The 27781-nt window shown below is 31.4% G+C and overlaps 1 protein-coding gene across 3 annotated transcripts; it reads right to left on the bottom strand.

The window, feature by feature from the left end:
• Nucleotides 1-2379: 2379 nt before the first annotated feature.
• LOC143063741 (uncharacterized) lies at nucleotides 2380-26591 on the bottom strand. Of its 3 annotated transcripts, none has more exons than XM_076236099.1 (5): nucleotides 26484-26591; nucleotides 5959-6085; nucleotides 4754-4811; nucleotides 4370-4444; nucleotides 2380-3934 (listed from the first exon to the last, which is right to left on the bottom strand). In XM_076236099.1, exons 2-5 carry the CDS (start codon nucleotides 6001-6003, stop codon nucleotides 3762-3764), a joined length of 351 nt encoding a protein of 116 aa, XP_076092214.1. In that variant the 5' UTR covers nucleotides 6004-6085; nucleotides 26484-26591; the 3' UTR covers nucleotides 2380-3761. The 3 variants fall into 3 exon arrangements, with proteins under 3 accessions (XP_076092214.1, XP_076092215.1, XP_076092213.1); XM_076236100.1 differs by lacking the exon at nucleotides 26484-26591 and adding an exon at nucleotides 15373-15485; XM_076236098.1 differs by lacking the exon at nucleotides 26484-26591 and adding an exon at nucleotides 8189-8487.
• Nucleotides 26592-27781: the final 1190 nt, after the last annotated feature.

Here is a 27781-nt window from a genome sequence, read left to right as displayed (position 1 = left end):
TTTATATAAGCTTTGGATTTCAAATATTTTGGCCACGAGCATCACTGAAAAGACATGTATTGCCGAAATAAGCATCTGGGGCAGCAAATTTGGTACCGTTAATGTTATTACTATCACTGGGTCGATGCCTCTGCTGGTGGACTGTTAGTCCCCGAGGGTATCACCAGCCCAGTAGCCAGTACTTCGGTACTGGCATGAAAATACGGATGTTTTGTGTTATTAAAATTTATTGTTACAGAATGTTATAAATTATTATAAATTAAGGAATGTATCTCTTTCATGCAAAGCTCTGATTTCTTCCACGGATTTGGCTATACTTTTGGACCTTTTGGATTATAGCTCTTCATCTTTTATGTAAGCTTTGGGTTTCAATTATTTTGGCCACGAGCATCACTGAAGAGACATGTATTGTCAAAATGCGCATCTGCTGCAGGAAAATTAATGGTACCGTTAATCTTATTCTTTCCTTCATATCGACAATATTGTGATTGAATCAGTATAGCCTACAAAAAACTCGTTAGTGACGTTTGATTAAATACAAATAAAATAAAATAAATAAGGTTGAATAAAATTCAAAGTTGCAGAACATTTAGGAATCAAAGTTCCGATAGTTTTGCAAAATAATGCTAAGTTATGCCTGGGGTAGAAAATCCTAAGTATGTCTTCTAAAAAAGATATTGAAATTTCTATTTGCAATTTGAGCATTCTTGATTCTTCTAAATTCAAATTATACTGTAGCAAAAAATTGACCCTACAAAGATATGTAGAAAAGAGGTAGGTTCTGCAAGATTTAACCGCTTTTATAATGCAGTGCATTCAAATCAAAATATTTGGGTTTTGGCAGCGGAGAGATTTTTCATTCCATTACGATAGCATTCCAAAATTACAATACGCAAGAGTAATTAAGTGCGATCTTAATGTGTTCTCATATTCACCAGAGATCTCCATGGTCTGTTTAATGATGGCGCCCCGCCATCGTTTAAATATCTTGCGCCATCGTTAAATTGTCTTCCTCCATCGTTTAAAACTGTTTTTATAGCCTGACGCCATTTTTAGCAATTATAATCAAATGCATGTACATGTGTAATTGCATAACCCTTAGGCTTTTTTAAATTATAATCCAATACAGTTATAATGCCTGAGGGATATCCGGATTAAGATTAAGATCGATAATCACTTGTACCTGAGCTTGTACAGGTAGATCAACAAACCGGACTGAGACACATGTGAATTTCACATTGTCTTATTGGACAGTCGATAAAATTGAAAAGGTGCATTTTTTCCCAACTGTTATAATTTATTTTCTGCCCTTCAATATATCAGTGCGTTAACATTTACAACACAATAGAGATTTTGATTAAAGATTTCCAAAATTTCTTGGCATGATTCACTCTATTAGTGGCACTTTTCAGTGGAAAGCAGACATAATGATTCAGCAAAGAAAAAGTCATTATAATGTGCGAAAGCATATAGACATGACTTATCAGAACAAATTAACATAAATACTGTGATTTTAACGGTATTTAAGTCAGAAAAAGTAAAATTTCTCGATAAGCTAGTAACTTCGGAATTAAGCACCATAACCTAGCTTTTACAAATGAAAATGCAACTGAGAGTTGGTATAGAGATGAGAAATTTTATGACAGGGATAAAATACTAACATGAAATGTTAACAATAAGATTGTGAATATATAAAAAAAAAAGAAGAGGATGTGGTATGATTGTAAATGAGACAACTCTCCACAAGAGACCAAAATGACATAGAAATTAACAACTATAGGTCACTGTAGGGCCTTCAACAATGAACAAAGCCCATACCGCATTGTCAGCTATAAAAGGCCCCGAAATGACAATGTAAAACTGTTCAAACGAGAAAACAAACGGCCTTTTTTATGTACAAAAAATGAACGAAAAATTGGACGTTAGCTTACCATTTACATATGCAATCCACATCTAAAGTTGTGACCTACCGAATTAGACTTTTAACCGGATTTGTAATAATATAAGCAACACGACGGGTGGCACATGTGGAGCAAGATCTGCTTACCCTTCCGGAGAACTTGAGATCACCCTTAGTTTTTGGTGGGGTTCGTGTTGCTTAGTTTTTAGTTTTCTATGTTTTGTCTTCTGTACTATTATTTGTCAGTTTGTCTTTTTATTTTCAGCCATGGCGTTTTCAGTTTATTTTCATCTATGAGTTTGACTGTCCCTCTGGTATATTTCGTTACTCTTTTATCAAGACAATTTTTATTTCCCCTTCAGTAGTTGGAACTTTTCTCCTTGTTTATCAGCAGTTATATTATATTGTTTCCGTTTCTGACGATACAACATAAGCAGGTGGACTACAGCAGAAGTGGTATAGGAATAAAAATGCAAGGATATAAGACACTTTTATTATAGAACTATGTTCATAACAATAAATTCATATAAAATTTACATACATTATACAACGGACGGAACAATAACTTGTTTTAGTCTAAAGTATATGAAGCTTGTTTTAAGTATGAAATTAGAATTTTTTAAACAATCAGACTTATAGTCAAATGAGAAAAAAATAATCTTGAAGTATAGTCAGTATTGTCCTTTCAATTAGGCTATTCTTTCGAATACATGTACCTGAAGTATTATTTGGGCGAATTTCTACACCAAACTACCAAGTTACAACAAAAATATGCATACCTATACTGGATGAAAGCCATCAAATACAATTTTAATCATGAAACCATTCAAAAATCAAAAAGATGGTCATATATATTTAGTTAGAAGTATGACATTTATTTAAATATTCAGCATCAATCTATTACAGTTGTGTTTGAATGAAAAATATATTTTTGAAGATGACGACCGTCACGAATACAAAATATTTCGGTCAGTGTTCTTGTTTATGACTTCGATATCATAATGCACATAATTTTTAAATGCCATGTAATAAAATCATTGTCTTTGAAGAAATAAGGATTAAAAGAATATTGCACACAAATTAGTTATTTCCTTACATGAGAAAGGAGTGAAGAAAATATCTGATATCATGGTTTGAATCAACGTTTATGGCACATGAAACACATAAATGATATAAATATTGCAAGATTCGTTTTAACAGCAACATAAAGATTCAAATAGATGTTTGTAAAAAATGTATAAAACTCTACCCATTTACAGAATCACTAGGTTTAAATATTGCACAGGAACGATGAAATCACATTGCTTACAATATATTTGTATCGGATGTTTCCATACAAATTAAATCATCAAATTATTGATATGAAGATAGATATTATACAGATGCAGGTTACACAAACTTTAGATCTATGTTTAAACAGAAACGTAAGAAAAAGAAAAATAAAATAATTATTAATCTATATATACATATATATTTTTCTATTGCCAATATATAATACTAACTATTCTTACGCATGCATTCAATAGTATTCTAGTTATTTATCTGAGTGTCACAATCATTTTTACATTCATATCATCTCAATTATTTCAACACAAATCATATTCAATCACTCTTTATAGGAAACATATATACATAGCGTTTCAACATGACTGTTATGGAAAGCTGACATTGTCTAGTTCATTAGCTTTTACAATGGAATGTATTATTTGGTAAATAGTTCAAAAATATGTTTACACAATCATATATTCATTTATTACAATAATCAGCCATTCTTTTCACTCATATGATTTTACAAAGCAACAAAATAAAATGGTCATTGAAAGACTGTTGGTATGATATTATTCGTACAACAGCATTTATGCTATACATATGTCATTTGTGCTGTATTCTCTTTCTTCTTTTTAGCTGTCAGTGTAGATATTAAGTCCGAAATCATTGTTTTTGAAGAAAATTTCTTTGATGGCTGTCGACATTCCGGACAAGTGAGAGGACTTTTATGTATCATCCATTCTTTAACGCACGATTTGTGAAATGCTGAAATGAGAATATAAAAGCATTATATATAGTATTGATAAATATGAAAAGCCCGAGATACAAAAAAAAATATAAAATTTGAATTCAAGCGCCCAATACGTTTTTTTTATTGATATACTTCTTATTTAAATATGAAAGTTTTACCAGACTAGACACACATTTATCACTAGCAGCAAATGAAGGTCAAAGGTTAAAGTATAAACACAATTTTCTTTATTCCTTCCTTTTCCCTAAACAATTTGTGTATTGAGGAACTATATATTAGGCTATATTCTTAATCAAAAAAAATTCATACAATTGTCGACACTAATTTTGAGTGCATCGTTCTGATTATCTCCGATTTTTGTTTACTCTTTAGGATATGTATCCGGATACATGCTTGATGAATTACAATTTTTGATAAGACACAAAGCATTAAAAAATATTTTAACTTACTGTGCTTGCACGAAAGACCAACAATGGTCGTCATCGCTGAATTCTTCTCATCTAAGCATATTGCACAGTCATCACCTATAAAAACAAAACGTCTCTTGATTAGAGGGAAGTATATTGACATTTATATATTTGAAATGGACTATTGACTGTTTAGCAATTCCAGGTTAACTAGTTGTCTTCATGACCTATCATTTTAAAAGGTTTGAAGTCCTTGTCATACAATCTGATAAAACTTGCTGGTGAGAGTTGATAAATTAAGAACAAAAGGGTTTTGAACGAAAGGAATTGCACTGAATTAATATGAATGTTCGGACTGGAAGAATTGATGGACAATTTTTTTGCATTTGAGTTGGCTTGATAAAAATTATGAAAAAAATAACTTACCAAATACTTTCGGAACACGCTTCATCCTTCTACTCGGAACAGTAATAACTCGTTCATGCTAAAAAAATAAAAAATTATCTGATGTAATGTAATCAGCTTTCGTTTTAAAAAACTCGTTCCAGGTAGGTAAAACATTTCGTCACGTACAAAGCTATTACCTGTGTAGTCTATTACGTCACATATCTTTTTTTAAATTGGAAAAAAGATAATCATTAAAAAATTATAAGACCTACAATCTACGGGATATCGTATTAAATGTAATAGTCGACGAAATTTATGTTGGAAACCTTGCTATTCAAAACGGAACACCTAGAATCCCGACTTATGCAATGTTTTATCGACCGTCATTGATGATTAAATGCGATACTGTGGATAGAAAAAAACGGTGTCGATGACGTATAGTGTTATTACATATACATGTCATCATAATGAAATATTAAAATTCTTTACATCAAGTCTATTTACAGAATGATTTACTGGATGGATATGTTAAGTTTATTTTATATATTATCTATCAATTCGTGACGTTTTGAAAAAAAACTTCTAAAATATTTCATCTTTCAACTATGATTGATTGAAGCTTGTTTCCTAATTTGAACCTCACTTTGATAACAATTATACAACTGCTAAACATCAAAACGCAAAACTGGTGGCAATTTTTCAGAAAAATATAAAATTTAGAAATTAACGACCGACAACATCCTATAAGCACTAGACAAAACCCAAACCCCAGTGAGAGGTTTGGCCAGCTATAAAACCAGGTTTAGTCCACCAGTTATTACATAAGAAAATGTATGTACAAAGTCAGGAATATAACAGTTGTTATCCATTTGTTTAATGCAATTTAAGCTTTTAATTTCGCCAATTGATTATGGAATATCCGTTTCAAATTTTCTTTAGAGTTCGGTATTTTTTTCCTTTAACTTTTATAGCGCTTTTGTTTCTGCTCTTCTTTTCAAAGCCACAGACAAAAAAATCATACTCATTTTTAATTCAAAATGTTAACAAATGACCTTTAATGGAAACTTTCACTATTTGTATAAATTTTGTTCCATAAACCATTCGAACTCAGTAGGTATTGTAAAAAAACGTCATCTTTTCTATAGAACTTCTGAGTTGTATATATTTTAACAATTAAATATTACAAAGTAAACCATGATCAATCAATCAATCATATAGATTCAGTGATTAATTTGTGTACATACCTTTTGTCGACAGTATTGCGTCTCAAGACATAAGCAAATTAACATCACAATCAAAATTACTGTTCCAAAACTTATTAAAATGGCTGCACAGACAATGTCACCTTTCGTGAAACTTGCACCATTTGACCTGCAAATGTATATTGAATTACAATACTGTAAAAATATTTCGTTGTCTCAGCGATTTTACATTTTTGAAAAAAAATCTAGTGACTTTAGAAATAAATAAACTGATATAAATCATGTTATTTAATAATAGTTTGTTGGACATTGTGCAAAAAAACTGCTAATTTTCACTCACTTGTTCGTCTTTCATTACCAACAAAATTCAAAATATTTTCAATAAAACAATTGCTTTTTGAAATCAGCTGACTCATCTATGCTTACAAATTTTCTAGATAAAGGGAAAATGCAGAGGAAACATTTTAGCTGTTGCACGCGTGTAATCAGAATTTATGTTTCTTAACTCGAGTTCAAATGATCAACAGATTAACGATCATCTATGGTGTTTATTGTCAATTGATTGTTACGGTTACATTGTACATATAAGAAAATGCTACAAATGTACTTTCAGTGGTTGTCGTGTTGGTGTGGTTCATAAGAGTTTCTCATTTCTCGTTTTTTATGTAGATTAGACCGTTGGTTTTCCAGTTTGAATGGGTTTACACTAGTATTTTTTGGGGGTCCTTTATAGCTTGTTGTTCGGTGTTAGTCAAGGCTCTGTGTTAAAGACCGTATGTTGACCTATAATTTTTGACTATTATAAATTGTGACTTAAATGGAGAGTTGTCTCAGTGGCACTCATACCACATCTTTATCTATTTGAATTGTAGATTTAATTACTAGTATTATGAAATAGAAAAACAAGCCCAAAATGAAATGTTTTAAAAATTTCATCGTATGAGAATTATGTAAAAAAAACCCTTCATTTTCGCATATCATCACTGGAAATCTGAATTTCATCGATGAAAACTTATTTCTCGTGTGAACTCATAGGTGAACAGAAGTACATTATAGATTTTTTAAAGATTAAATGGGTGAAATCCGGTCGAAGTTGTAAAAAAAATATAATTAGTTTATAGCGCGTTGGCTTATTTCCCTATATTCATTAAGTGAAACCTAAATAGGGATTCGTCCATGACGAATATGACAACTGTTTGTTCTAAGTCAATTGAGTGTGAATAAAGCCTTCCAAAAACATGAATAAAAGTACTTTTACATGTTAAATGAATTAAATAAATTGTTGTCAAAATGTACATTTTCTAACTTTCATTCACCCGATTACTACCTTTGCTACTGTTACGGCTGTTTTTTTTTTTTTTTTTTTTTTTTTTTTTTTTTAAGCTGAATGCCTTTATAGAAGTGAATAGGAAGTAAATATGCACAGCACATTGGAAAGAACTATTTTATTGCAATGTTGAAGCCGTGAATGACAAACATGCATGTATCTCTTTATTCATTTCTTAAGGATCCCGCTTCTTTGTTGAAAACATTCACCCATTTTGTATGTAGTATGATGCACTCAGGGCTAAATGACAGATCATGGCTTGGGCATTTCCAAATTAAATTTTTATTTTACTAAAAAAACAATTATTTTATATTGGAACTCATTGGTTTGTGTTTAACGCCATTTGCAGCTCTATTGTGGGAGCCATTGTTTATTGGTGAAGGAAGCCCCAGTGCCTATAGAAAACTATCGACATTTGATAGGATAAGTGAGAATCCTAGACACTTAAGATCAAATCGAGCGCACCTGTCACGTAAGAGATAGGAACTCACAACCTCTCTGTTGCCAGGGTAGTGATACAATAAACTAAGTTTTCTCTTGGAAGTTTGACTTCTTTGACAACTCGGCTTCCTAGGCCCCTCATATTGAAACACATAGAAAGTTCAATAAGATTCCAAAGTCTTAATATATTTTAGGTTTTTTGTCCGTTTTACTGTAACAAAGTCATACACGAGTATTTTGATTAACTGTGTTCAGTTTCTATTAAATTCGTTTACTTCATTGACACTATTTTGCAATCGACCCGCTGTCCTTGTTTGTATATAAAATTCACTATTATTTCAACAAATTGATAAGAGCAATATAATATCTATGTATATTATAACAGTATTATCAACATATCAACATATACTTGTATATACATCAGCTACATTGCGCAATACATTGTTTACATTATTGATCAAATGTGTATGAAGTTGCAACAAAGAAAAAGAAAATTTAACTTACGCTCTGGCAATAACATAAATGGTATAACTGACTATAAGTATTATCGATATGATGGCTGTCATTAAATATGAACAACCTTTACAAAACTGTCCATTTGGTGCATCCATGTTGTATTCACTGTTACTTTTACTCTAATGTAAACAAAGAAAGTACGGTGATTTCCAATTGAAATCTATTTTTAGAAACATATTCATGGGAATTTTTAGAAGGTCTATATATAGATATTGCCAATAACAACAAAAAGGTAAATTTACTATTTTCGTTTGTAGACGCAAATAATTTAAATTTGAATATCTATGAATAGACAATAAATAATATATGAGGTTTATTTTATAACATTATGATATATAAAATTAACTACGCGCAAATACGTATCATAGTCATTTATGAAACAGTGATAGTTAATATATAGTGACGTACAATGAAATACAATCAAGCAATAATTTTAAAATCAGAAGACGTCATACATTGTCCCACAAGAGACTCAATCACGTTGACGTTATAAACTTTACGTCACTGTAAGGCTTTCAACAATGTGAAGATAACTATAATGGCCAGATTTAATACAAAACAAAAAAAAAACAAAATCAAACGATTGCATTTTTTTTGTTTTATAATACACTGTGTCTTAATATTTTTTTCCCATTTTTCTATGTTTTCTTCTTGCATATATTGCATGCATGTACATGTTTAAATAGCTAAATAGGTTACTTAATCATAGGGTGTAGGTTGGGATGATTTTTGTACTTAGAATAAGTCTGGGTCGGAGGAATATTATTAGAATAATTTACGCTACCGTTATGGAAAAGGAACGGTTACACAATCTCAATCCTCAAAAGAGGGGCGACAGATACCAGAGGGATATTCAAACTCATACATCGAAAATAAATACACAACGACATAACTAAAAAAAGAAAAAGACAAACAGACAAATAATAGTACATAAGACACAACTAAAGACTAACCAACGCAGATCCCACCAAAATCTGGTAATTATCTTAGGTGACCCTGAAAGGTAAGAAGATCCTGCTCAACTTCTTTTCTTTCTTCTAAAATGTTCCTGTATAAATACAGCCTCATAAGAATAAAGGAATAAGCTGACAAGAAGTGGAGTATAATTGGTTTCCATTGGAAAACCGATAACTTCCTCCAAACGCAACAAATATGTTGTCAAGCAAGAAATCAAATATCTTGATAATATCAGTTTCTTACATTTGTTTTGTTTGAATTTTGAAAATTAGTGATTTTCCTAGTAGGCTAGGATTTCTCCCTTCCCAAGACAAGAAACTTGTAACTACGTTGGCCATTTTTTTCAATGATAGAAAGCAATACAAATTCTTTTAATTTGTCTTTTAGTTTAAAATGGGGAATACTTGTGTAAAGTGTAGAATACATATGTATACTTATTGTAAAACAGTCAATCCTGTTAGTCCCAGTTTCATATAATTATTTGCAAAAATGTATAATATTGAAACTATATAATGGAATGAGTGTATCTACATAATATCTATGTGATATGAATTTAAAAACCCAATTACTATATAAATCGCCTACACACAGCAATAGCAACAACTATAAACAAATAACAAATATGATATACAGCAACCAATGAAATACAGTCTCCGGTTGACTCCGTTCAGGCATCTACAAAATGTTGTAGGGTCAAACATGTTTGTGGGACCCCAACCTGTAAGCTAACTTGTGATAGTGGTATAAAAGTACAACTAATTTAAAAACATATCGTTGAGACAAAAACGCCAATCAGTACACATCAAATGAATTTAGAGTGTAGATAGTTATAAACATCAGGATGTTTTTTTTTTTTATTTTCGAAGCAAAAATGTGTAGCAAAATATTAAATTTGTTTTTTACAGCTATTTCTCCTATTGTTGATTGCAAAAAAGGCTCCAATTTACCCGCCTTTCAAAACGTCATGTGTACAAGGCCCAGCATACGTCTGTGTTTCGCTTTGGTTGTTGGTACATATGTAGTTTTGTTGTTATTATGAAATTGTATAGGTAAATGCAGAGCAGTAGAAACCGAAAAAGGGAACAATATCCGCAATACACGCTTGCAAAGGTGAGAGGTAAAACAACACACTCCCCACTTTTTTGGAAATTTGTTTTCTGATTAAATATAAAATAGCCACGAAAGAGGAGATTTAACTTATTATACACTTTTTAGGTTATTATATAGCACTTATATTTACATTTACGCGATCGTTTTTAATTCAAATTGTATTACATTCTAATTTCATCGTCGTGCAAGTCACATACAAAACAAATATAACAAAATAAACAGGATGGTAACAATCAGTCAGTTTTAGTTACCTTTGTTATGTATCTAATACATAAATGCAACTTCTCGTTCAATCATTTTGCTTTAATTTCTCTTCTAGTTTAAATGATATTTCCTGTGATTGAATATTGAAAAAAACACCATCAAGATAATGGTAATTGCTTTTATGGTTTCACTTTTGGATGGAATCAAGACTTATCTTAATTAAGTTTAACCATAATGTTTTCTTCTAGACAAGGCAAGAACACATATGCCAGTAAAAGGGCTTAATTGATGCATAGGAATTCGTGCAACAACGTTTAAACAGCATAAAAAAAACTCTATCATTCATACCTTAGGGGAGATATTATTCTCTCGTCTCTTCTCTTATATTGATTTTATTAGTGATGACGACCTATTTATTTACAGGATACAAAATCAAACGCGGAAGTCTTTTTTACAAACAACGGTATACAGCTTGATCTGCCAAAGATTACACTGAGCTCTTTTCAAAATCGTAATACCTGTCTTTACATCAATTAAGGAAGGACAGCTGTACTATTGAGGTTTGCTCCCCCTTGTTGTTTGAACACAAAGCGTATAATAAAACTGTTGTGATTATCAACAACAAATGAACTTCTACAGTCTTAAACATCTTCAGAGGAGATACTTTTTTTTTGTTATTGCAGTCTGAATAAACAAATTGCATGAAAGAGTTAACGAGCACGTTGAATTAAGAACAGTTAATATGGAAACTTATTTTGTTTGATTTTTCAACACAGGCAATATGCTTTTTGAGTTTATGATTTACTCTATAGCTAATTATACATGTTATGAACTTCAACAAATTCAACTGTAGGAAAATACCAAAAAACAACGCCACCAACTGAGTCGTCTATTTGCATTTACGGTAAAGAATTTTGGTAAACACTTGATGTGGTTTCTTCTCAATTACTTATTAAAAAAACGGTTAAACAGACCATTGAATTCCTTTTAAAAAAAATATTATTTCTATGTCCTACTTTTCAAAACTTAAGTAGATATAGGAAAATGTGGTATTAGTGCTATGAGACAACTCTCCATCCAAAAAATAATTTAGAAAAGAAAACCATTATAACTCAAGGTACGGCCTTCAAAACGGAGCCTTGGCTTACACCAAACAGCAAGCTATAAAGGGCCCACATTAATGTAAAACCATTCAAACGGGAAAACCAACGGTCAAATCTATACAAAAAAATCTTTATGGATGTGATGATTTATTTCATACTAAATACAATAAGCATTACCTCATTATTTGTTAGCGTCCGAGACAAATGTCTGGATTTACCTTCATCAGGAACGCTCACACTATTATATGGAAATACAAGGATGTATAACTGTAAACATTGAAAGATTCAAAGGATCAAAAACTACAGACAGAAAGGAATACCCAAATTTATAAACGATTAATATTGCCCAAAAAAGTTGGAAACTCAATAAAGCTTTTTAACTTATTTGCTTGCTTGACCATCTTAAGACATTGAAAACATTAAATTTGGGTAAAATTCAGAATAGTACACAATATAATTAAGGGACCCGTGGCGACAACACAGCTATAGAAAAACATATTAATTTATTTATACATCAACGGTAGGAATAATTACATCTGAAGCCCTTTTTAACAAAGTGCAAAAATCCAATAAATGATTGGAAAACCTGTTATCGATCACATTGTCCGGATAATGTGGAAATTCCAGTCACGTTCAGTATCTATATTGAGAATTGCATTGATTGGGAAATAACTGCAAATATGATTCACAATTTATGTCAGCTCTAAATAATTATAACTGTTACTATGCAAACAAAGGCCGATAAATCGTAACTAACGCTGTGTTTTTCTTGATTTGTAAAAGGGAATTCTATTCAATCGAATTAATGTTGACCCTTTAACGTTTCATGGCAAAATTAAATGTTTATTTAGGACGACACAAATCTAGATATAAAAGAAATAAATGGAAGGATTTGAAATGTACTTGTAATATATTTCAAACGACACATAGGTTAATGTCTGGTTGAAATTTGATACAATTACTGCCTGACCTATAGTCTATTCAATAAGTTTGAACCCTTGCTTTGATTTTTTTTTAAATGAGTTACAGAAAAAAAAGCAATCGGTACACCTCTGCTGAATTCAAAAGATGTCTTTTCTCTCTTTCTAGTGTTGGACGTTATATATAGCTAGAGGTATTTAAAAATCTTAAATGTCCGTTAGGCCCATATTGCTTTTTTTGGACAACCTGTTTCATTGTCTGATTTTAATGTAATTTAAAAGTTTATACGTAGAACAGTATCGTGTCTATATCTCACTTGGTGCCTATCTAACTAGTTCGATCTCATTTGTTTGTGAAATAAAAGTTTTTTTTATAGGCGTGGCTACTTTTGCTAGTTGCGAGCACAATCATTATAAACTGATTTCTAATCCAGTTGGGTTTTTTTTCTTTCCTATTTTAAGATAGATGAGAATATTCACTTAGTAGCTGAACATTGAATTTTTTATATAAAGTGTTATACGTTTGTCTTTTATGTTCATAAAACTTCCTTGAAAAGTCGAATGGTTGTGGTTACATAATTTGTCTGTTACAGTATGTTTTGTAAAACCTGTTATCGTTTTTAGTTAATGATATAATCAAAATGATAAAGTATATTATATTTCGTTATATTACAAATAAAGGCAACAGTAGTATACCGCTGTTCAAAACTCATAAATCTATGGACAAAAAACAAAATCGGGGTAAGAAACTAAAACTGAGGGAAACGCATTAAATATTAGAGGAGAACAACGACACAACATTAAAATGTAACACAGACAGCAACGGACTAGGCATTAGACAACATCCGATGAGAATAACCAATATAACATCAAAACCAAATACATGAATTTGGGATAGAAAAGTACCGTGACACGTCTTATAGTAACGTGAATTCACACTCAAAAATAGGAGAAAACAAACGACACAACGGAAACACAACGTAAACATGTTACACACACAGAAACGAACTATGATATAACAATGGCCATTTTCCTGACTTGGTACAGGACATTTTTAAAGAAAAAAATGGTGGGTTGAACCTGGTTTTGTGGCATGCCAAACCTCGCACTTTGATGGCATTGTTAAATATAACATTAAAATGACAACATAATAATACAGGAATACAATACAAATAAATAGCAGAACGTATTATGCATAGAAACACATGAATAATAGATAACAAAAGGCATCAGGTTTAAAATTCATTACGTCAAAAACGCGCCACGTCCAAAGAAGACTTACCAGTGACGCCCAGATATAAAAGTTCGAAAGTCAAAAAAAGGGGGACAAAGTTGTACAGCTCTGAGGATCAAAAGTTGAAAAGGTTGTGCCAAATACGGCTAGGGTTTTTTGCTTGTGATAAGAACATCCTTATTATATAGAACAATTTATGCTATTGCAAACAGTAATTTTTTTGTATTTTATTGAATATAAAAGATTTACATGATCAAACTGGCGTTAACTGATTACAGAAAACAAAACCATAATACATAATGCATTGAAGACCAACACAGAAAATAGGCACACCCGACTCAGTGACAAACCAGGCCTGAACGCAAAAATTCATAAACATGACGTCACATAAGAAGTGTTGAAAAGGTACAATATTACGTCATGCAGACAAAATTATTTTAAAGTCGCAGCTTTAATAAAAGTTTCAAATAGATATGAGTTTAAATTACAATGCTCTTGTTGAGGCTTACTGAAATCAAATAAGTATTTTAGTCGCATAACTCAGGAACCAGTATTCCGGAAATGTTTGTAATTCAATTTTGACTAGACTTAGTATCTCCATTGATGTTTGATGTAAATATATTTGAAAATCCATGCGCAAATTACAGTTGAAGAACTGATAAAACGTCAACGAAAGACGAAACGTACGCTCAAATTTAACAGAGTTTCACAGCATTTTACAAGGGTAATGCACGCAATGATTTAAAACATTTTTTTTTTCAAAATTGACCGCATATTAAGTGCCAGTCTGCCTAAGAATCAGGCAGTGGTGAAAACATGACCAAAAAAACCAACCCAATTTGACATTGATTTCAGTTCATAATATGTAGTTATGCACAAAAATAACATTCATTTTCGTTTTCTGTTCTGGTAATAGAAGATACAATTTGGTTGAAATGCACTAGAAATTATCGAATAAGGGGAGATAACTCTGTAATTTGCTATCATTCTAACCAATTTTCTAACCGAGTTTTTTATATTACCAGACACACACAAACGAAAGACTAATAATTTTTAACTCAGGAGGATGGTTAGTATTAAATAACATGATTAGCTCAGTGGGTTTTTTCTGATCATGTTTTGATTTTTACCTAAATTGCCTGCTTCTTACAAAGACTAACACTTAAGCATGAAAATAGCATCCGTATAGCCATTGCCAACACGGAAGTATTGATTACTGCGCTAGTGGTATACTCGCATCACTAGTAAATGATTTAAGTCATTTACGGGAATTTATATGTGAAAATTATTTCTAAATAATAAATTATTAAACCATGGTCAGTTTACTATTGTAATTGTTACTACTTAGCAGTCTGAACATGGACTGAACAGAATTAGATTGATTGAAAGTGAATTGTTTATATAGCACTGAAATAGTAAGTGTGAAAATTAACCAAAAGACTGAAAATCACTGGATCTTTTTGTGCAGTCTTTAAATAACTAGCTGTTAAGATGACTGCCTCAAAGCAAAATTGACTTACTATTGTCGGCGACAAACAATCATAATGCATCTTTGTCGACTTAGTGGCAATAATGCTTTCAGACGGGCTAAACATTGGTATAACTGATTTCCTTCATTTACTTATTGACAACATATATACTTACGTCAACACTTAACCTCCATTATATAGTTCTTGACGACAAGGTCAAACTTGTTTAATCGTCATTTCAGTGTAGTTTTTAAGATAGTTTTTATCAACATCCTGAACACTTATGGTGGATCATACCGAACACTTATGGTGTATAACGTCTGAAGTATTTGATAATAATAAACTTCCTCCCAGGAATTTGTACTTATTTTATAAACAAATACACTATATACACTACTCAAAAATGTATTGCAACAAACCATTGAGATGGCTATTGGTCAATCTATGAGGGTCCATATTTTTGTAGAAAATTCTCAAAAGAATCTGAAGTATAATGCATCTCTTTTCAAATAAATTATTGAAGAATAATAAAAAAAATGTAGGATAGCAATAGTGAGCGGCACGTACCGCATCCAATTTTCTTCATTACTTTTGGAATGTTAATCTTAATAACTGGTCATACATATTCAAATATGCCCTCAGATTCAACACTTTCTCATTTCGTGCGACGTAGGAATTTCTCTACTTTACCATGTGCAAATAATTGTTAAATTGTGACTTCGAATTTTGACTATTCTCTTCAAAAAAAGAGGGACGAAAGATACCAAAGGGATTGTCAAACTCATAAATCTAAAACAAACTGACAACGCCATGGCTAAAAATGAAAAAGACAAACAGAAAATCATAGTAAACATGACACAACATAGAAAACTAAAGAATAAACAACACGAACCCCACCAAAAACTAGGGGCGATCTCAGGTACTCCGGAAGGGTAAGCAGATCCTGCTCCACATGTGGCACCCGTCGTGTTGCTTATGTGATTACAAATCCGGTAAATAGTCTAATTCGGTAGGTCACATTCATGAAAGGGAAGGGGATTGTAGTTACGACGTAAGGAACATATCCGATATCATTTGTGAAACGGTTATTCCATAACGGTCAACCAACTCGTGATGGCGTCTGTAAAATTTACGAAGGGATGATTTCAACTTCACCATTTGGAACTCTTGGTTTAATAGCTTCCTTGTGAGCAGCAACCCTCTATCAAGAAAATCATGATAGGAAATGCAAGCACGGGAATATCGTATCAATTGGGAGATATATACCCCGTATGCAGGTGCTGCTGGAATGTTAGTAAACAGGCCAGCTGTCTAAAATTCGACCAACATAGTTATAGAAGTTTCTAATACATAATTGATTGAAGAGTTATAAAACATAAACTTAAAAGATTAAACAGATGTAAGATAAGGAAGTGAGTTAAGGTGGCTTGGGCCTATTTGAAGTTTCTATCAAAAGTGCCGTATTTTTTGTTATAATAATCTTTATATTGATCAATTGGTCGAAAAAAATAAGGGGTCCCGACCATTTAAGCTCAAAATATTATTATTAAAGAGGTATGTAAAAAAGATCATTTTCAATGAAATGATAGGGAAAATGGTGGTGTTGACGTATTTTTATCGAAATATCAAAAAACGTTCTATGGCACTTGGTCCAAAACTGTAATATAAAAAGTTGAAATATTGCTTTAAAGAATGAGCAAATAAAAAAACATAGGTCACCGATAAGGAAAAAAATATATGTGGCCTTAAACCCAACATTTTGGCGGGAAAATGATGAAATTGGGTGAAATGTCATTTTGAGTCTTTTACAGTTACAAAAAAAAAACAATTATAATTTGTTAGGAACAAAACTACTATAATTTAACATTTTTAATCAATAAAAAAATAAAAAAAATAATAGTGAATTTACAACACAAACTTTTCGTGTGCATGCAAGAAATTTTGCGCAATTAAGTAGTCCGAAGCCATCTTAACCATGGTTTCGTACTGAAAGTTAGGACTACAACTGTGATATATTCTTATCTTGGTACGGGTATAATCTTTGCTAAACAAATAACTCTTATAAGTTGTTGCAAGAAATATTGAACAGATAGAGCGCATAGCACTTGACCAACACGTGGAATAACTTCATTTATATGAAAACTATGATTGAAAAAAAATTACCAATGCCCAATAGAAAATAAATTATAATTTATCAGTAAAAAAAAATAACCTAGAATGTTTGGAACCATTAATGTTATCTTGCAATTTCAAATTTCGGTAAGGAAAATAAAAGGGACTACTCAAAATTTACGAACGCACTACAACAGTTTAGAGTAAAAATACACATATAATAGTCCGTAGGAAGACAAGTCACCCTACCCGACCTCGTTATTCTGAGTTCGATCCGCCCTCAAAATGGAGTACACGTTTTCCTGATGGGACAGTAAACAAATCCGCGAAATAAGGTATGCGTGTATGGTAGCAATGCACAGTTATGAGTTTGGTTTCGCAGTTTTGCCCCGGTGGATTTTTCAAATATGAAAGTTATTGTGTAATAAAATTCATTTTTAGACAGTACTAATTTACCCTACAAATTGGGTTTATAAGAACATCAAGATTATTTTTTACAGTTTTACACAAAGATTTCATGTTAAATTTTGACATATATTTAATATATAGTTGATTCTGCTGTACGAAATTGATTCCCTATTACCAAGTTTTTTTAACCAAGTCTCTTGTATGCAATAAACATAAAGATTTCATGTTACATTTTGACATATATTAAATGTATAGTTTATTCAGCTGAAAAAAATTGATTCCCTATTACCAAGTTTTTTATCAATTCTCTGGTATGCAAAACACACATTGATTTAATGTTTCATTTTGACATATATTAGATGTATAGTTGATTCAGCAATAATAGCATTAACTGTACCAATTTCCCTGCACCAAATGCACATTTTGACAATACATGTCTCTTCAGTGATGCTCGTGGCCAAAATATTTGAAATCCAAAGTTTACATTAAAGATGAAGAGCTATAATCCAAAAGGTAAGAAATTGATGCCCTATTACCATCTTTTTTTAATCAAGTCTCTGGTGTGCAATACACATAGAGATTAACATGTTCAGGCTTAAAGTTGTTTAATTTTGTACAATTTTGCAGCATCAGAGATCCTTTTGAACATTAAACAACTGACAAAAGAGGTATAGGTTTTTAGATTTTGCAAAAAATAGAAGTAGAAATAAGATTTTACACTTTTACACTTTCTAAAATCAGTTTTTGTCGCGTGTCAGTGTAAACTGCTTACCTTCATAAAATATTCATTATTAAACAAAATGCTTTACCTAGTAGAACACAGAAAATTAGTTAAAAGGGAGAATTTGAAAGAAAAAAATATTTATGTAGCAATACACAGTAAGGAGTTTGGTTTCGCATTTTGGCCCCTGTGGATTTTTAAAATATGGAAGTTATTGTGTAATAAAATTCATTTTTTTAGACTGCTGAGTACTAATTGAGCCTTCAAAGATTGTTTATAGGAATATCAAGATTATTTTTTTACATGTTTTATGAGGTATTTTCTGTTTTAGTCTTATTCTTTTCATAGCTAGACCGGAAATTAATGTAATGTTTACAAACACTTTTTATCTGCACAAATTTTTTGAGACAATTTTACGAAAAAATGAGACTAAAGACATATAATTTTCATTAGATTCATTGAAAGATATATGTTAACAGTTTCACAAAAGGTATTACTCCAAGATATTGAAATTCTTCTTTTAGCTGCATTTTAGGGAAATATGTGACATCTTTTCCCCTCCTTTTTGCAATATTTTATAACAAATAAATGCAGATTGTTGCCATTGATACACCCAAAAGAAATTATATACTGTATATAAAATCTACGAAAGATTCTGATTACATACATATGCACATAAATGACACAAGCAGTAAGCTTAATACTGCAAGAAAGCAATGAAAAGGGGATGGTTAAACTTATGAGGGCAATTTTAATATTTTTCTATGTTTCGTTTTGTTTTACGTTACTTGGTATTTATGCGTCCCACGTTTGGATTTTTCCATTTTAAGGTGGGTCTAAAAAATGCGATTCCTCTGCAAAAGGTTGTTACATTGTTGTTTCCATTTGTTTATCCTTGTATTCTAATTTAATACGGTATGTACTATCAATCTCACAATATTTTTCTATCAATGTATTGTCCAATTTACATTAACCTATAAAGACCTTTTTGTTGGCGTCATATTGAATATCAACTACAACACCCTTTTTTATGGATTCTTTTTTAGATTGTTAAATCGTTTTGTTCGTTTTCCTTTTTTTAGACTGTTGTGCTGTATGTCCGTAATATATGTTTACACAGTTTATGGTGCGGGATCCCAATTCTGCCACATCTATGTATTATGTCAGTTTGGGTTGCTCTCGTAATTTTGTCTTATAAAATAACTGTCAAGTGGGAGGTTAGAATTGTTATCAGTCTTTGGAAAATGATGTGTATCAACTTAGGACTTGTATTGTTTTATAACCATTGTTTATTATTTTGTTTATATACTACATGTACATATATAGTTCAAAATTAGAGCCTTTGATACTTTTCTTCGTGCGTATGGCAAAAGTGTGTTATAAATTTCAAAAGCAGCTGCAAAATAAAACAAACATCAACAAGTCACTTGCTTCAACATTCCTCAAATAGTAATGGAAAATTTCAAAATTATTCACATTTCAAATGTTTTGAACTTTCTTTCAATAGATATAGGAAGATGTGGTGTGAGTGCCAATGAGACAACTCTCCATCCAAATAACAATTTAAAAAACAGTAAACCATTATAGGTCAATGTTTGGCCTTCAACACGGAGCCTTGGCTCACACCGAACAACAAGCTATAAAGGGCCCCAAAATTACTAGTGTTAAATCATTCAAACGGGAAAACCAACGGTCTAATCTATATAAAATTAAAAAAAAACGAGAAACGAGAAACACGTATAAATAAAATAAACAAACGACAACTTCTGTACATCAGATTCCTTACTTAGGACAAGTGCAAACATTTGCAGCGGGATTAAACGTTTTAATTGATCCAAACCTTCTCCCTTTTTCTGAAACAATAGCATAACATCACAACATAGAAAAACACACAATAAAATATCAATTGGCAGGCTTAACTCCATCAAAAAACGTACATTGATACACTATAAACGAATAAATTTAATCTGCGATATCTGAATGCAAATGCACAGTTAGTAAAATATTAGGGACACACATTCAAGGTCAAAAAGCTTGTTTCTTTGTAACTTTTTTTAAGACATATAACATGATTGCAACAAAGTATCTGTTCGGGGAAAAGACTTTTGGCGACATGTTACTAGAATTATTTGTTCAAAAACAAGTGAAAAGATGAAGTCAAGTTATATATTTTAAATTTATACCATAGTAAGTAAAATTGATGAAAAATGTAATATTAAACTAAAAACGAAGCATTAACCAAATGAAGGAAGAAAAGAGGAATAGTCGATTTGATGGACTATTAGTAGTTCAAACGTTTGTTTTTACTGATCACATAAATTCGAATAATATGATTAAAACTTAGGATTCAATAGTTCAACAAATAGTATTGACACATCAATGTTGTTTCGAGAGCTGTTTTAGATCTCTTTGTAGCGAAACGATATGGAGATCATTTATAGGCTTGAACAGATACCCAGGAAAGGACAATGGCTGATAGGTTTTAACTTCAACCTCAATGAAAAACGCCCGAAACTATGTCAGTTTACAAAACAATACATCTCCAGATGTCTTAAAAGTTTTAAATAAATTCTAAGTCTGATATCATCGACTTCCGATACATCATATAAAATAAATGACGAGTGAAAGAAAGCTTCGAACGACATTTGCTACACATTCACACAAGCGGTAAAGCTGAGCATGAAATTGTCGAACGACTTATTTTTAAATTTTAGGTCCGCCCTAAAAACAATTAAGCCATATGTTTTACGTTCAACATGTGTTGCATTTCAAACAAATATATTGTAAAAGCGATAAAATTACACGTTCGTGTGAACCTCACGTACAAAAGTAAATATGATTCAATGATTATTTGCTAAAGAGTAACAAAAAAACATAACTGTAACATAATGCATTTTACAACTCTTCAATTTAAAGAAATTATTGATTTACATCTCAAAAGTTTTAGAAAATAAATAGGCAATTACACTTTTACGCATTTTACAAATTCGGGTTTCGTAAGATAAGATATTTAAAATTTGATGGGACTGTCATACAAGTGAGAGGTTTAGCTCTCTATAAAACCAGGTTCAATCTTCCATTTTCTACATAAGAAAATGCGTATTACAAGTCAGTAATATGACTGTTGTTATCCATTCGCTTGATGTGTCTGAGGTTTTGATTTTGCCATTTGATTAGGGAATTTCCGTTTTGAATTTTCCTCGGAGTTCAGTGTTTTAATGATTTTACTTTTTAAAGAATTACAGGCCCAATACATAATGAATAACAATGAACCTCAGACCGAATAAAAACCAATAAAAAATAGTTGGATTAGTATTGAACACACAAACTAAGCCCTAGTGCTAAACGTAACGAAATCGAGTTTGTGTCTGGTACTCAAATAGGTAAAGAATTTCAGGAATCATATTGAAATAAAAACGTATGACCAAGTGGTCTAGCCTTTAAGACCAAATACTAATAATATCAAAATCAGATGAAAAGAAAATGACAAAAATATATAGAAATACAGCTTTAATCAAAGACACGTGAAAACAATCGATCAATCCTAATTTGTACTAACGATCTTATGAATTGTGACTCATTATATAAACTAAGTTGCCCTCTGAACAAATTTACATGTTAAATCATGCAATAATTTCTTTAAACTGTTATGGTGTTAAATCAATTTTTAACAGTTTTTATTACACTTCAGCAAATGATCCTTCGTTCACATGTACTTATTAAAGTAATCACATGTTGGAAGTGTTTGTGTTGAATTCAAACACGTGTTGAATGTAAAATTATATTTAATTTAGCAAAATGTTTCCAGAGCTAACCATGATATTTTTTGAAAAGTTCTTATGACGATGAGTGCTACAGTTTTCCTAGTTGCGTGGGTGTGTAGAAAAATAATTCAGTGCTAGCTTTTGCTAGTTATCTGTTTCAAATTTTGAATCAAAAGTCAACTGATTAAGAGATCTACAACTAGGAAACCATTAAAACCTTTTAACCTATAGATATGTGTCATGTGTCATCTGATATAGTCAGGGTGGATTTCATTGAGATTTAAGTTAATAACTATAAGTCATATTGACTTTCCGCGTACCTATTCAAAGCCACGAGTAAATTCCATGTCGTGTTTGCTTAAACGAAATCGAAAATAGTAATTTCGTCTCAAATCTAAATTTATTTAAATTTAAAATTATCATTGTCAATATAATGGAAATTGATGCGACTGTCGTACAAATGAGAGGTTTAGCGCTGTAAAACTAGGTCCATCCACTATTTATTGCATTTGGAAATGCCTGTACCAAGTCAGGAATATGGCAGTTGTCCATTCGTTTGATGTGTTATGTCATTTGATTTTGCCATTTGATGAGGGACTTTCCGTTTTGAATTTCCTCAGAGTTCAGTATTTTTTATGATTTTACTTTTTATGCTGAGATTATATTTCGAACTATTGCATACATACTTTAAATAAAATGTGTGATCAATAGTTACAAAGTGCACGATTAGTCCCTCAATGGATTGTATTTTACATTCAATTGATTAAACTTTCGCTTCTAGTCGGATGATACATAGCCATTTAAGGTGACGAAAGCTGAAGTTTCAAATCATGATTTGACATGATAAATATTTCTCCGGTTTTCAAATATTTAGTTCTTGTATCATGTCCTCTTAGCCTTTCTCCATAAAAAAAACTATATAATCTAAAGACTACCATTTCTTTGAGATTTATATGATTTTTCACGTTTGACTTTAGAGACAAAGGTCAAAACATGTAAAACTTACAAATTTTGGAAAATATCAATTATTATTTTAGAAATGACTCAATTTATTGTGTTATAGTGACTTTAATATATTCATCTTATTTTGCAGCTGTTATTGAAATTGATAACACACTTTTGCAGATGTCAGGCGAAAATCTAATTTCGCACTATGATGTAGGCGAATAAACTACATCTTACACACTACCAAACAATGGTTATAAAACAATACCAAAATGTCCATTAAAAAAAATTGTGGATTCATTTGTTTTCATAGTTTCCACTTTTTGTTGAATTTTTTATTTTGTGGGTTTGCCAAAGTTTACATACAATCGTATAGAAAATTAGAAAATTAAATAATTTCGTTGAACATTTAATTTTTAACCGGATTTTTGTGACAAAAATGTCGGTTATTGATTTGGGGATGTACGGCGGGCGGGCGGGCGGTCGGGCGGGCGGCAATCAAATGTTGTCCCTGCATTAACTCATGAACCGTTCAACCAAAGCTTTTAAAATTTTAATATGTTATTACTGACAACTATATGAAGGTCAAGTTCAATAATGGCGATTTTGACTTTTACCGTTCAGGAGTTATGGTTCTTGAAAGATTGAAAAATGGAGTTTCCAGTCGTGTCCGTCCATTTACGCATGAACTGTTCTACCAAAGCTTCCCAAATTTTAATATGCTGTTACTGATGACAAAATGGAGGTCAAGTTCAATAATGACGATTTTGACTTTTACCGTTCAGGAGTTATGGTTCTTGAAAGATTGAAAAATGGTGTTTCCCATCGTGTCCGTGCATTTTCTCATGAACCATTCAAATAAAGCTTTTGAAATTTTAATATGATGTTACTGATGACAAAATAGAGGTCAAGTTCAATAATGATGATTTTGACTTTTACCGTTCAGGAGTTATGGTTCTTGAAAGATCGTAAAATGGCGTTTCCATTCACGTTGTTGCATTTACTCATGAACCATTCAATCTAAGCTTTTCAAATTTTAATATGTTGATACTGATGACAAAATGGAGGTCAAATTTGATATTGACGATTTTCACTTTCACCATTCATCAGTAATGGTTCTTGTGATATTGCCAGGACACAAATAAATATTAATAAATCCGGTTTGCTGTCGTTGTGACAGCCTCTTGTATTGTCTTTTTTACGAATAAAAATGAATCCATAGTAGCATATGATAGTACACAATAGACAAATATCATTTTTGGTGAATTAATGTCGTCGATGGTAATACGTACAAAAGACCAGTCTTCAGATCATATTGTTATAAAAACCGTCTATTTGTTTGTGGAAAATCATTTAGAAGGAGTATTTTTTCTTTACTTCAGTCTTTTACGAACTAAAGTTAAGGCATCAGAGGAAGTGAACTCACATCAACTTAATTAAAATGACGTGTAGTAATATCGATATCTTTGTTAAAAATAAAAATCAATCATTCAATAGTAAGAAAATAACTTGCATCAAATTCGAACTTGATTATCAATTGTTTTGCCCTTACGGTTTTTAGTGTCACTTAGACCAAGAGTTTCAAATTGTGCAGTTGAAATTATCCTTTGGAAAATTTTACGGACGCCATCACGAGTTGGGTGACAGTTATGGAATAACCGTTTCACAGATGATATCGGATATGTTTCTTACTACGTAACTGCAATCCCCTTCCCTTTTCATGAGTGTGACCTACCGACCTTACCGGGTTTGTAATAACATGACAAACACAACAGGTACCACATGCGGAACCGGATCTGCTTACCTTTCAGGAGCACATGAGGTCACCCCCAGTTTTTGGTGGGGCTCGTGTTGCTCAGTCTTTTAGGACAATGCTTATATTCAATTACTCGTAGCCGTAAATCTGTCATCTAATTCCAGATTGTGGCCATCACCAAAAGTAACCAATCTTTGGATTTTCACTTGCAATGTGCATCCCTGCTGATGCAAATTGTAGAGCCTCCTATATATTGATCTGACTGTACATAAATTTAAGCCACACAATAGTTCATCGATGTTAAAATCTTATTAATCGATTAAGAAGAAAAATAAAACAAAGCTGCAGGAACTTTACTGACATATACAGTTCCTAGTTGCCATGTAGTTGTCATTTTCGACATTTGTGTTTACGTTTTTAAAATAATGTCTTCACTTTGTGAATGAATCTGCAAGTTCAAATTAGTTCTTTCAAAGAAAAATAAATTTGAAACATTTACAGATGTACATTTGAAGTAAACCAATAAATATTAACCTATTGGCTGTTTTAAAATTCTTAATCGCTTTAATATAAAACTGGCAAATGATGTGACAAAGGCGGGCCTAATTGATTCACGTTTCTATTGCAAGACCTAACTCGAAAGTGGTATGTTATTGTATAATGTTTATTTTGTTGACAGTACAAGCATTTCACCAAAAAATCACAGAATTTCTGTGAGGGTATACATTTCAAATTTGATACGATAATTGAAAGAGTCATGATTTTCTGCTTGCAAAGTAGCTTTAATTCCATTCGGAATTTGATCTTTCTTTTACTTAATCCTTTTAAAAACTATTATGATTGAAACGTTCAAAGTTATAAGCCTGGTATAATTTTTCTGAAAGTATGGCCTGCAAATGGTTAAGTTGATGCTATTCCTTAACGACTTATAGAGGCAATAATTATTTGATTGACGTTATGAAATATTTGTCTCATTTTAACACGAATGTTCCACTTATCTTTGTTAGTATTTGTCCCCTTTTTTATGAATGTAACATCAACTTATATCATTTCAAATTAATTTTTTTGCAAAACCAAAACCGCAACAACCGTCGCCCGAATAACACGTTCATTCACGTCAAACGCATTCACAGCTCTTTATTTGCTGAACAGAAAAGGATATTTTAACAAGTTGAGCAAACTGTTTGTCAACTTATTCAACAACTTTCATTAAAATATTTAGGAAAGATTGTATGGTAATAAAAAGATTTAGCTTTTAGCTATATGGATATGATCTGAACATGAATAAAGACAATATTGGTTATTATCAGTGTGATTGCCAATCAACAACACAAATAATGAAATAGTCTTCATATGATATTCATCAATTGTTTATACATCAAACAGCAAATTTCGCGAAACGTTATTGTATAGTTGAACTGGTACCGTGAAGCTGTTGCAGGAAAACAGACAAGTTTAAAATTTAATTCAAATGGTTTCTCAATTTCAAATCACGTGAAAAGGGATTCTGTCCATTCATTTTGTAATACGTTTTCTTCTTTATCGTTAACATGTTTTTCCTAATCATTAAAGAATCTTACCATTCACTGTTTGCCAGGATTTTCAAACAGCACTAATGTTTACACAAATTCCGCCTACATCATCATCAGTATTTATTTTGGTCTCAATGGTATCAAGATTTTCCATAAGATATACTGCCTTATACATGTTATATGTAGTTAATACTATTAGTAAATGTTTTTATTATGTAACTTCTAAATCATCTGTTTTCTTGTGTTATCATTGTTATTAATAGAAAAATATAAACAATCAGTTTAATTGTAACATTAAGTCTATCATTTTATAAGAAAGTTAAAAAAAAAAACCAAACAAATGATGAACGGAAGCCACATATAATTCTTGAAATATTTTTTTTTTTTTAAATTACTACAAAGTTGTTTAACACTGATTAGTCTTTTGTAGACTAAACGCGCGTTTGGCGTAAATATTAAAATTCAAACCTGGTATCTATAAATTTATGAATTAGTATGCATAATAACTACTTGAATATAGTAAGAAAAATGTGCACGGACAACACATACTGGTGTCGTTACAATTCAACCGTTATGATTGATTGTGATGCAGGTTCTGTTATTTTACAAAATATTTTAAATTCTTTCAAGAAATTCGTACCTTTATCTCGCAAGGATGGTGTTTCACTGTGTTCTTCTGTTTCAATTTATTGTATTCTTTAGATAGCATACTTTGTCAGATAAATGCAGTTGCATAAATTTTGTCAACAATGGTTAACTGATGTTCAAATCTCATTAATACGGTCGTATAAATATATTATGAAATTACAAGTGGTGACTAATTGGTTCATATTCTTATACCAGGATATAGTGTTACTTTTTAGCTGCCGCATTACATAATAAACAGGTATATTGCTTTGAAATAAATTTTTGTAATGATAATTTTAAAAGTTATTGTAAATATTCTTTAGGAGCTGTTTTGAGCAGCTGTTTGCAAAAACATAATTGTGAACTTTACATTAATTTCAAGTATTTCTAGACCTCTTGTGTCTGGGGTAGCGTATTCGGCTTAAGTGCGAGGGAGTAATGGGCCGGTTTGGTCAAATCAATTTTCTGAAGAAAAAAAGGAATTTAGCTGCCTTACCGCTAAGCACGCTGCAGATAGGATAGGAGAAAAGACTAATATGCTCGGAGCCAAAATATATTACCAATGTGGTTTAAATTTCTCCATGTGAACTATTGCCTTGTCCCCTAGAAATCCTACTCAGCGAATAGTATTATTAAGGACACTGAATGAGATACTTTTGCTACCTTTGATATTAAACAGAATGTTCTCTAGTAGGGGTTGCCGGTGTATACAGTGGATT

The sequence above is a fragment of the Mytilus galloprovincialis genome, chromosome 2 (genome assembly GCF_965363235.1).
Source record: "Mytilus galloprovincialis chromosome 2, xbMytGall1.hap1.1, whole genome shotgun sequence".
Lineage (NCBI taxonomy): Eukaryota > Metazoa > Mollusca > Bivalvia > Mytilida > Mytilidae > Mytilus > Mytilus galloprovincialis.
This window is presented reverse-complemented; position numbering and strand designations above follow the sequence as displayed.